Below are 12,840 nucleotides of genomic sequence, written 5' to 3'. Positions count from 1 at the left end.
ACAAGTTTTCAGGGTCAAAGTTCATACCTGGGGTGAATAGTAGGACTCCATCCCGTCTGGAACAGGTGACAATGTGATCACATGACCATCGGCTCCGCTGAGTAACATCAGCTTGCCACTGTACCTGACTTTTCCTCCTGTCAAACAAAAATTACAAATCACTGAGTTTCTTCCCCAAACTCTTCAATCTCGGAAATTCTTACAAAGCTATGCAGTTCCACATAACTATTTCAATTAACTATTGTTTGTGCCTTGACTTTATGTGACACACATTTCACTACATGACCTGTAATAATAGACTGTGATAATAGACCATTTTTAAACACACAATCCAAATTTTATATATTTTTGGCATAAAGGTTGATTCACTCAATCAGAAAGCTATAGCTTGCCTGACATAGCAACGACTAATGTACGCAGGGCAGATTCCAATTTAATAAGTATTGGAGTTTATTAATCAGGAACAGGTTAATAGAAAAGTTTGTTACTTAGACCCCAGGAAAGAAACAGCTGACAGTTTCACTATAGGCCTTTGTAGTAAATCAGTGTATAAGAGTTATATACTGATAGACTTTTGACTGTGCTTTTCAAATCTAAGTGAACAATTATCACATTATTCAGGTTTACAGCTTCATTTTTTACACTAAAATCACATAACTTCTTTTGTTGAAGCTAATTACAATAGTGCTGTCATATGGCATACATGTATTTTTATTTTCCTAATTGACAGCTGTGTGATTTCAGTCAAAATGTATATTTGTTGACATATATTTTGATCCTTATCAAAAAGAGAGAAAGTATGAATTTATTCTTTCTGAATTCATAAGTAATTATCGGTGTCTGGTCAAAGACTATACTAGAAAAACCTTGCAATTAGATCTGGAACAAGACATTCTCAGGGGACCTTAGAATATCTGGTCACCCCATCCAGGGTGGCTTTCACAGATTAAATAACAGACAGCTTGGAGAAAGGTTATAAAAGAAAAAAAAAATCCTGAAATAAAGATTAAAAAAAAAAAAATTATTTAAGATGAAAGCTAAATAATTTGATAATTGTTGTTGTTGATGATGCTGATGATGACGATGATTAAGATGATGACAGTGATGATGACGGTGATGATGATGATGATGGTGACTGATGGCAATAAATGATTATGGCGGTGGTGGTAATGATGATGATGATAAGTTGATAATGATGGTGAGGATGAGGACACAACGATGGTGATGAGGATGGTGGTGATTGAGTATTGCGATGGAGATAATGGTGAAGATGATATTTGATGATGATGATGATGACGATGATGAAGATGATGATGATGAAGATGATGACGGTGATGATGATGATGATGACAATGATGACGATGATGGTGGTGATTGATGGCAGTAAATGATTATGGTGGTGGTGGTAATAATTATGATGATAAGTTGATAATGATGGGAAGGGTGAGGATGCAATGATGGTGATGAGAATATCAATGATAATGTAAGATGAACACACACCTGGTTTTCTGACAGGATCCCCTCCCTGCATGTTGAGAAGATCCCTTACACCATCGCCATCGATGTCATGGATGACCTGGGCTGTGTAGAAATTGCTCACCGCCTCATTAGGGCCCGATGGCATGTATTTCCACAAACCCTCTCCAGTTGCCCCATTGATCATTTCCATAACCTGCAAGATCAAAAATAGGAAATCATATTGAGGTTGGAAATAACAACCATATTTCATGATCAAATGTCAAGTTTTAAGGCATCATTTGTTTCGGGCATAAGCTTTTGTCTCTTTTATCTTCATTTTTTCTCATAATCTTTCTTGCCTACAGTCCATATAACACTTATCATGATTATTTGCCTGATGGCGTGTACTTCAACAAACCTTGTCTGTTTGTCCCACTGATCATTTCCAAAACCTACAAAATCAAATAGAAAATCAAACTGAAGTTGGAAATGACAACCATATTTCAAGATTATGTGTCAGATTTTGTGGCATATAATTTAATATGAATTTCCAGCATAAACTTACATCTCTTTTTGAATAGCAATTAAAAGGCTTTTTTTTTTTAAATTCTGCAATGAAATATATAATCAACAAACGAAACAATAAATTATGGAAACTTGCATTAAAAAAGATACAGCAGAAAACCACACAAATTGTGGTTTTTATGTACACCGTGTACTTTTTCACTCAATATCAGAGTGTGGCGAAGCTGTGATCCATTAGGCCTGTTATGACACACAAATTATTGTAACTTATTTGTGCAATGTAGAGCTGATGACTTGTGTACTCATACAGGCATAATACCTGAGCCAATTCAGTCCCTTTCTTTTCAAAATTCTGATTCATGGACATAAAGCCGTTATATAGGTGAAGGCATCCATGCAAGCCCTGTGAATGAAAAGAGCTTTTCACAGCTTCCAGCTTCTTTGTTCTGCACTCCCAATTGTGACCCCCAGACATATAATCTTTTTTTTCACCTCTTCATGAGCTTGTATTGTAAGGGGGAGGTATACATACATAATGTACATCTTTTTTGGTCACTGTTGTCATAAGAACCTTATGTTTTTTTCATTTGTTCATGCAGTGTATAATAAAAGAGAGTCTGTTATATATCATGTCTTTTCTCTGTGTGTAAAAAGATTGCATGCTTGCTGGGTTAACAAAAAAAGAGAGATCTAAAAGAGAAAGAAAAGCAGACATAACTGGTCTGAGGAGGACTAAACCTGCTGAATCCGATGTGTAAAGGTTCTAGCAGTGGGAGAGCGTATGACTAACATGGCTTTATAGTGACTGCACTGAACAGTTCTGTGCAGTGATGTACCCAAAGGCACGAATCTAAACATGTGCATGCACAAAGAATAAGCGTTACAGTTCACACAATGCACACCAAGATTATATTTCTTTGTTGTATGTTTGCAGACTGAGAGCCCATTTTCTTTCAAAGGTGGTGGTGTTTGGTGATCACAGCCACTCTTCTCAATTTTTCTTTTAACTTGCATTCTGCGATCTGCATGTGCAGACACGGAACTTCCTTTAAAAAGTTTTCATGCCTGCCACATATCATCATTGGCACTCAATGTACATACATTCAGTCTGCCCAGTCAATCAAAACTTCCTGAAACTTTTATTCGCTGCAAACAAACTAAAACTAATGGATTAATCATGATATCAAATCATCCCAGAATATTCAGCAATGATGTAAAAATGATTTTTAAAAAAAGAGGATTTTCACACCGGACAGAGTAAAGGCAAGAACTCATCCACATCATAAAATCCAAAAAGAGTGAAGATGTGTCATTTGATTTGTTTCTACAGTCAACCTTGCCTAAGTCAAATCTATTTGGACTGAAAAAGTACATTGTAGCTTCACCTAAGATAAAATTCACCTTATGAGGGATAAAAATCATTAGAACATTAAGAGAACAGGACTTGAAAAGACCTTTGACTTAGGCAATGATTCCACTAAATGCGAGGTTGACTTTTAAAAAAGCAAGGCTGACTGTACTTGCAAAACCGTGCAGCTTCATAACTCACCCCAGCTCTACCGGATATGGCGCAGTCGTTGACTTTGTCTCCCGTAACATCGGCATTGCAGTTGAGAGCGAAGACCTCGGAGCTTGTGTAGTGCCTCCAGAGCTCCTCCCCCGTGATACCATCCAAGGCAAGAGCACCACCAAAGCATGGTCTCTGATCGCCAAAGTAGATGGCGCAGAGGAGGTACTCGTCAGCAAAGTACGCATTGACATCTTCAGGTACAATGTAAAAAAGGAGAAAGACGTCATTAGTTCTTAATACACAAGCAAAGACATCTCAACATCGACATCTTTAAGTAGTTAAAGAGACAGAGATCAATCATGTTAAGGATAGACATTGATAAGTGGCGGATCCAGAGGGGGATGCATCGGGTGCGCCCCCTCTTTATGGAATTCCTGGATCCGTCCCCGGTTGAGAATGATGATCAAAGAGATTATCATCAGTGGTAGAAGATTCATTCCAAATGAATCCCACACACAGATGCATTGCATCAAGCCAGAGATTCTACATCAGTGTGGGACAGGGGGAGGACACCTGACCTATTGGAGGGTGATACCAGCCCATCACAGGTGCAATTGTTACCCCCTCTCCTCCTATCATGTACCCTTCCTACTCACCCAACAATCCATTAACTCCAGCCTGTCACCAAGCACACACTACAGTACAATATGAAACCCATAATGTAGAGCACGATCCTCATAAAATAGAAGAGAGTAGTCATGACATTTATCAGTGAACTGAATTTGATGAGATGGACATCAACTAATTAGAATATTGACATGCAGCTTATCAACCAATAATTTCTACAAATCTCTGTCCCTTTTACTTTATCATTTGCAGCAAATATTTTCAAACAAGAACTACACTAAAAGCAGAGATAAATGGTCCAAAATGGTTATTTCATACAATTCTTCGTTCTGCAAGTAATTAGGTACTCTGATTATTCACAACATACCGAGATGCCACTACAAACAACTCGCCAACACCATGATTATCATCTACAGAGTAGAAAAATTAGCACAATGTACACTGTACAAAAATTAAATTGATTTAAAAATAAACCACTTCTCTCGTATAGACTTCTTCACTTTCATACCCGAATGATTTAAACTCAAATATATTTAATTTCTTTAATTCTCATCAAAAGTTTAGTGTACCCTGCTTTTTGATTACTTATATTGTATTTTGAACATCTCTTTCTCTTCACTAACCTGTTTATATCTACAGCTGTTAAAAGTTGAAGACTTATTTTTTTCACAGTATTTGCATTTTCTCATTTCTTTATCTGTCTTCGTGGTCTTTCATGAATGTGCCATGAGCATTTTATTAATGGAAATAGTGCAATATAAATTGTAATTTTATTAGTATCATTATAATGGTATGTATGTGCTATTGACTACAGTATGTTTAAGATGGAGGAAACAAACTTAACTTGAACTGCAAGAGAAGTATTCTAAAAGGCCTCCTCTTGTTATAATTATCCTGAGGACTGCAGCATTCAGAGGCAAACTCATCCAAATCACATCCATTATCAACTCTTTATGTGCCACATTCACATGCCCAACTCAGTTGACAGCGTGCCTAGCCTCCATATTCTGCTCAAACGCACAAACCCGTCCAAAATCAATTGATGAATCGCCAAATGCCACACTGCAATGAAAGTGTTTCTCGCGATTCTATTCCTGTCACTAGCTTGCATTTTAGGTAGCAATTGATTTTCAAGCAGTGCTTCCTACTTGAACTGCGAGTAAATTCTAAGTTTCTGTTGCTGTTTTGTAAGCAAAAGTCATGCCTCTACGATAATGTAGCTACTCGGTTAACTGAAAGAAACAAATGATAGATTTGTCATACAATTCACATCAAATCAAAGCGTGGCATTTTCTCTACAACTTTGCTCATTACACATCCAGTATAACACAAATCTACAAAAGTTACATTTTATGAATATAGATTTGAAAAAACAATATTTTCCTAACGCATGCCTACATGTACATTGGTGCATGTCTCAGATTAACCCATTGAGGACAGACTGATTTTGAAACAACACGCATTTCCCATAAACACTTGCCCGATGAGTACTCGGGACTCGTCCTGAACGGATTAATGTGTCACACATGGGGTTTGCACCATGGCACATGAAGAGTTTTTTAGAAAAAAAGAAATGGAACCCATACATTTTCGAATTTACAAACACGTACTGACTACAAAATTTGGTCTTCAGACGATTAAGCTGCAACACAATTATTCATTTGACTGAGATGATCACAACTTCTGTCAACAAAAACATTACTTGTCTACATTTATCCTCAAGTGGAGAAAATATTGACTTAAAAGTTTGACATACATGTATACTTCCAAGTGTTATGATATAGCAAATGACTTCATACATTACATCACCCACAGTGTAGACACTGTTTGAACCAGCTTTTTAACTCCTTTTATTCTTATCAGTCATGAATAATTGCTATAATTATGACTTTTTTGAACACATGGAATGACATTGCAATGCTAGAAATGTCCCTTCCCTATTTAGTAGTCTGTGAAATAGTTAAAATCTTCAATAAGAAAGTGATACACATTTGGATGATAGTTTAAGGAACAATATGATTTTGTGTTGTATTTTTTTTTTTGCTCTGTTGTGTAGTCTTCATCAAGTTTGATAATTAATCATGTAAGGGCGACATTAATCACAATCAGTGATTAAAAAGGTGACATACACACCTGTGGCAAAGCCAATGATTACATCCTGGATATCATCCCCATTAACATCCAAGAGACGAAGACCAGCCTCCGTCATCAGCTGGGGCAGGTTCTCCACCCACACCTCCTGTACGGTGTACCTGGAGCAAGGTAGTACTGTTCTTTGGGAGTCCCCAGTGTCGACAGGCTGTTGATTGGGCACTGCACCATCCGCTCCCCCAAAAGAGTCAGGTTCATTGGTGGACTCATGCACCGGGGGTCTGGGTCTGCTCTTTGTGGGCACAGGATATAAAGGTGGCACTGTTGTGGGATATAGTTTGACTCCAGGGTAAGTCTGGCCAAAGACAAGACCTCCAAAAGAGAAAGTACTAAGATGACTAGAATCGTCACTGCTGTCGTTGTTCTCCTGGCGATGCTGAGCGGCATCTTTGAGGATACGCACCAGGACCAAGGCAAAAATGATGATCACCATTATCACCATAATGATGTAGAAAGCTTGCAGGCAGTCCTTCTTCCGTTTGTAGTACCACACCGATCTTCGCTTTGGAAGTTTCGTGTCGGGTGTGGCTGTGCTCATGGGGGTGGGCAGATGCGGATGTCTGCGACCATATTTCCTGGGCGACATCAGCGGTCTGCTCAGGGCATTCTCAATGTACTCATCCTCATCCGTAGAGCTGGGATCGTCAAGGTACACATCAAAGTATCGTTGGTTCCCCATGCTCACTGCAGTCATAGGCGATGTCATAATATGTCAATTGCTGGCGTGTCACTTTGTCATTTTGAATGGTTGAATTCAGACCCAGCGATCAAAATTTGCCTGTGCATGAAATCTGGAATGAAAGATATATGTGATGGCATTTAGTTATTGAAGTACAAAGCTGTTGGGTTTGCAGAATGTCTTCAATCAGCTTTATTTTGATTGTAAGTTATGAAAAACAGGGAATTTAGATCATATCTCTGTAACAAAATCTATACACTCCACATTAATCAAGTTTTTAAGACTATGATCAGTGCAATATCAATGTCTTTATCATTCAATATTTTCTGCAAGTCACTGAAAAGAAAATCAACACACCAAACACTTTTGTTTGCTAAGAAAACATTGAAAAACATGAAATTACATATGATCACACCACAAAAGTTCAAGGGTCAGATTTCAAATTCCATTACCTGGCAACTACACATAGTACATAGTATACACAGATATACGTGTATATATATTGTTATGGGCAGCACTTAAAGGCATAATTCACCATTTGCAGATGAAACAAAAACCAGTATTAGTGCTTCAAAATAATTCTAAAATGTGAGATAGGGATAGAAACAATCAATGTAAAAATTTGAATCAGTAAATCGATGTTAAATATTGTTAAATATACAAAATGTTAACGATAGTTATAATCACAATTTTTCCAGACTAAACTGTCTACAGTTGTGATTTATTGAGAAAAATGGTTATATCTCCATATTGATATTTTAGGCTTTGTTGCAAAAATTTTATATGGTAGGATGTTTTGTGATAAAACTGACCTACATAGGACCCCATACATCAAATGTGATATCTCGAACACTTTTAAAATCACTGCTCCCAAAGGTAAATAGGTATTATCCACATAGAGCTTCACTTTTAAGTACCATTAAAGGGAAGATAAACCCCAAGAGCAATGTGGATTGAGTGAAAGCAGCAACATTAGTAGAACACATCAGTGAAAGTTTGAAGAAAATCGGACAATCGATGCAAAAGTTATGAATTTTTAAAGTTTTGGTGATGGAACCGCTGGATGAGGAGACTACTAGAGGTTATGACGTATGAGTGGACAACAATACCAAGAAAACAAAGAAAATTCTACAAAAATCCATTTTTCATGAAAATTACAAATTCCATCAACTTGATATTGACATATGTTAAGGGTAGCAATTATTCCCCCTGCTTTCTGAAAGAGGTTGGTCCATTGCTCTTTCATAATTCTAGAAAAGTGAATTTTTGTTGAATTTCCTTTATATTTTCTTTGTATTGTTGTCCACTCATACGTCATATCCTCTAGTAGTCTCCTCATCCAGCGGTTCCAACACCAAAACTTTAAAAATTCATAACTTTTGCATCGATTGTTCGATTTTCCTAAAACTTTCACTGATGTGTTCTACTAATGTTGCTGCTTTCACTCAATCCACATTGCTCTTTGGGTTTACCTTCCCTTTAAATGAAAACAACAAAATCATAAAAATGAATCTCCTGTGAGTGAATTATAAACACACACACACACACACACACACACACACACACTTCCTGTAATTGTTTGCCAATGAGGGAGTTGAAAGTATATCAACTAAGACAATCAACATATTCTGGGCTTCACACTTTCACACTTGTCTGTGCACTCTTTCACATTCATAAAATGAAATAAAATCTCTATTGCTGTATCAAACTCCACTGTAAGGTGTGTGAACTTTAACGCAAATGCACCAACAGCAGTGTAATTTGCTTTGAATAGATGCCGAGATATCCCATCATCGATATTTTGTAAATATTAAAATAAATCGAGTTGCATGTTTCCACCACACAAGGAAGATAAAACACAAACACCACTAGAAACAGACATACGCATACCCCTGCATGGTGGCCATCACATGTAGATTCTACAACATTGTGGATGCCGATACTCGGGCATCACTTCTGATGAAATCGGAGACCGCATACAAGGTGCATATTGGAGCAAACCTCAAAGCATCAGATACACGTAGGCCTATCTATTCTATATTGGGCGATAAGCATTTAATAACGTTTGGCTGCCGCGCGTTTTAAACACAAGATAATGTCAGATTTATCAGCGGAAGAGATCCAGTCATATAAGAATACAAAACCTCTCGATATCTAGATAGTGTATCTTTGCAGAGCTGATCCTCAGAATCTCGTTCGTTGTAGTTTACTCACCCAACTGCAATTCGTAGATCTCGGAGGACTTGCGTGGTTTCACTCAACTAAGATCCCAGCGTAGAAAAGGTTCGCCAACCTGCGTAAGGTGATGCGTATGAAGCATCCACTATGTGATTAGTATTGGTCCACAATTTACCAAAATGGGATAAAAGCAAGCTGTTTGGTGCTCACTTTAGGTGCCATAAACACTTGCTAATCGCGTGCACAGACTTACTTTATACATCACATGCATCCGTTTTGGTGAGCTCTAGCGATCTACTACTGTATCCTAATCTCTCAGTGAGCAAAAGCCACGCACGGAGAGCACGTTATTCTTACGAGGCATCCATCCAACCATCCCTATTCACGCCCTATGCACCGCGCGGCCAATCAGAAAAAGCTCTTCTTGGAGTAAACCTCATACACTCCATGCATTGCATACACACACACGAACACACACAAGTGTAATACACACAAGGGTGCCCTTTCGGGGATACGTAGAGTGAAAACACCTGTTCGGAGTTAAATTTCTGGCACGGACGGATATCAAGGTGGCGCCATTTGCCCTACGTTTGTGTACTGCCTACGAGTATTAGTATTACAACCTCATGGCTTCAACGAATCTTTGGTTGGCGCCTCAAATTTTCTGCTATTATTGTGTTGAATTTTACAGGCTCTCATGCGCCGAGAGTATCAGTACTGATAGATATGACGCATTATAAATGTGTTTTTTTATCATTATTATTATTATTATTATTATTATTATTATTATTATTATTATTATTATTAATGATAATGATATTATTATTAGGGTCCTATCATCATCATCATAATCATTATTGCAGTCACTTCGCAAAGGAAGTTGAATAATGAAGACATGTGAGGTTACTTTGACTTTTTCTTTAGTATATACTCATCGCAATAGGTCATGTATACCATGTTTAAAAGCACCAATGCAATCACTTCCCACCACATGTGTATTACATTTTGTTCTCAATTATTCACAGTTTTTGAAGTCAAATGTCAACTCCATTCAGCATCATGTCTGGCTGACCTCCCCCCCCCCCCCCCAAAAAAAAAAAAGTCGGTATCGATTTATAGAAGACTAGAGTGTCAATTCGGTGTTGTTTTGTGTTAGCGCAAGGCTGTCGCTTAATTATGATGAATAATTATATTACTATACATTGTAGAGAAAGAAATTGATAAACACTCTGTTCATATGGCATATGATAACATCATAGGCGATGTTTGTGCTGATGAAATAAGCATGTTGATGTAGGCCTATATCATGTCCAAGGCTATGTGCATTACTGAGCATGCATTTTAGGTTTCATTTTTATTTGTAATCCCAATGGTAGCATGATGTTAATTTGTATAGAGTCATTGATAACACGTCACCAAGCAAACCTCAACCAAGGAGGTTCTAGAGAATGGAGTCACAACCGTCTTATTTCCTTTGCTAGATGTTCGAAGCCGCCACCCAAAAACATTTGAAGCATGTGCCAAACAGGATCTGCCGCGCAGATACGAAGACAATTTACTCGTGTCTCATTGCATAATCACCAGCCACTTTCAAAGGAAGATATGTCTTTGTGATGGTAATTACTTTTCTCTATCTCTTCTTATAAAAGGTAGGTGGTACAGACACGAGACATTTTCACATGATATAGCTCTGATTTACACTTTTGCGCAAATTTCTGGACGGAATTGACTTTAGTTTCAGATGCTTTATCATTAAGTAAAATTTCATTTTATTTAATAAGCAAAATATGGCCAACATTATGATAACGTTCAAAATGAATCTTCAGATCGCTCAGCAAGACGGCGGCGTCCAACATCGATCATCAGAGGCACGAATGCATCTGCGGAATTCTTTTGTACATCAATAGATATCTGACAATTGTTTGAATAATTACAGCCAGTTGGAACTCCATGTATAAAACCTCCTTGCCTCAACTATGCTTGCAAGCAAGCAGCAGGAAATAATACATGTAATATCTTCGACGCGCAATGTCCTTGAGCGGTTTGACGTTTCATTCGTTACAAAACTGAACATCAAACAAACGTGCACTTATAGAATGGGGGATCTCGAGGATTCCATAGTTATGTGAATAGGATTTTTTTTTTTTCTTCAAAACAACAATAAGCTGCATATTCTGGATGGCACCTGGCTGGCAAACATTCGCATGATACATGTTTGCAAAGTAATTGTGACATAGAATAAAGGTATCAGGTGTGGGTGTTGTATAGCTAATGAGTTCTGTATACATTCACGACTCCGAGTTGCATTGGTGTATATATTTTGATATTTTACCTGCATGGTTTCCTGGTTGGAATAACCATGAAGAAATGGAAAGAGTATAGGAGTAGGTGTAAGTTTGCTTTGTGAAAGACAACTTTGCCACTATATATTGCAAATTATAAGATATGATGCGAAATAATGACGATACGAGCATATAGAAATGTGTGGGAACTATACGTTTTTGTTGTTTTTGTTTTGTTTTGTTTTTGCTTCTCTTTTGGGGGTATAAGGCCATAATGAACTCGGGTATCATAATACACATTGAAGATTCATACCTTGATGTTAAACTTCAGCTGGTACAATGTCATATCAAGCAGACTTGAGACTTTTTTCAAGTATGCAATAAATGAAAAGTTTGATAGCAAAATGGATTAAACTCCATTTTAAAACATTTTAAAGTAAGTCCATCATCAGATAGAGCAATATTTCAGGTTATGTTTTTATCTCCAACAAAATGCCTGTAATTACAATGAAACATTTGAATACACATAATGATAAACGAATCAGTACAACTATGTAATAATTGGGGGAAAAACTGTGAAATTAATATTATGGTATAATTTCTATGACAACTATCTAACCGAACCTCTTCAGTGAATCCTTCCAGGGATACCTCACTTTTTTTTCACGCCATATCTTGCTATTTTTGAAAATGTAAACTGACAATTTTTCATAGGCTCTACTACTTCCTTTGATCATTTCTTTGTGTTATTTTTATCTTCAATCGCAAATACCTTAAAGTAACACGAATGGAGATTAACTCGTTCTGCCACAAAGTTCTTCAAATGATATCAATGCATCATTTGAAAAAAAAAAAAATCCGCCTCCTTTTATTGTCTAGACCTATCATGGAGCTGGTCTGTTTGTTTCTCTGCAGTGCGATAATGTGTGTGATGGTATTATATAGTTCCATGACGATATTTTGCTCCTGCGACAATATTGCTCAAGTGAAAATCTGCACGCCCAAGCCAAACATAAATTCTGTCTACAAACATTAGCCCTTACCAGGGAGGTGTTAGAAAAGGAGAGACAACTCTTCGTAATTCATGCAAACACATGTTTTGGTTCAAAGCGTTACAATGGGATGTCTAGCATTCCACTATACGCTTTGAAGTCATGCGCTGCACCGCTCTAGTTGCAAGACGAAGTTCGGAGACGAAGAACGCATTTCACCTTTCGTTGAATTACAAGCTTTATTTCCCCGTAAAATTTTGAATGAAATACTCGAATTGATTAAGAGTAGTTTAGGAAAGAATTCAATATTATAAACATGCATTTCTAGTTTCTTCGTAATGCGCAAATTGAAATGAAATGAAAATTAGGCCATCTTAAAAACCTAATATTTTTCTATAATCCGCACATTTCCGCTTGTTAGTTTTCTATTCTTTGATC

The 12,840-nt window shown here is 37.2% G+C and overlaps 1 protein-coding gene across 1 annotated transcript in view; it reads right to left on the bottom strand.

The window, feature by feature from the left end:
• LOC140229793 (uncharacterized) overlaps positions 1-7,023 on the bottom strand; it is a 50,313-nt gene extending 43,290 nt beyond the window's left edge. Inside the window, exons 1-4 of the mRNA XM_072310027.1 lie at positions 6,254-7,023; positions 3,533-3,744; positions 1,501-1,672; positions 28-137 (exon numbers count right to left, since the gene is read on the bottom strand). Coding sequence (XP_072166128.1) covers positions 28-137; positions 1,501-1,672; positions 3,533-3,744; positions 6,254-6,977 — 1,218 coding nt within the window. The 5' untranslated portion in view covers positions 6,978-7,023. The remainder of the gene's footprint in view (positions 1-27; positions 138-1,500; positions 1,673-3,532; positions 3,745-6,253) is intronic.
• Positions 7,024-12,840: the final 5,817 nt, after the last annotated feature.

This window comes from Diadema setosum, chromosome 6, assembly GCF_964275005.1.
Source record: "Diadema setosum chromosome 6, eeDiaSeto1, whole genome shotgun sequence".
NCBI classification, from domain to species: domain Eukaryota; kingdom Metazoa; phylum Echinodermata; class Echinoidea; order Diadematoida; family Diadematidae; genus Diadema; species Diadema setosum.
The sequence above is the reverse complement of the archived record's forward strand: the minus strand, read 5'-3'. Positions and strand labels throughout refer to the sequence as shown.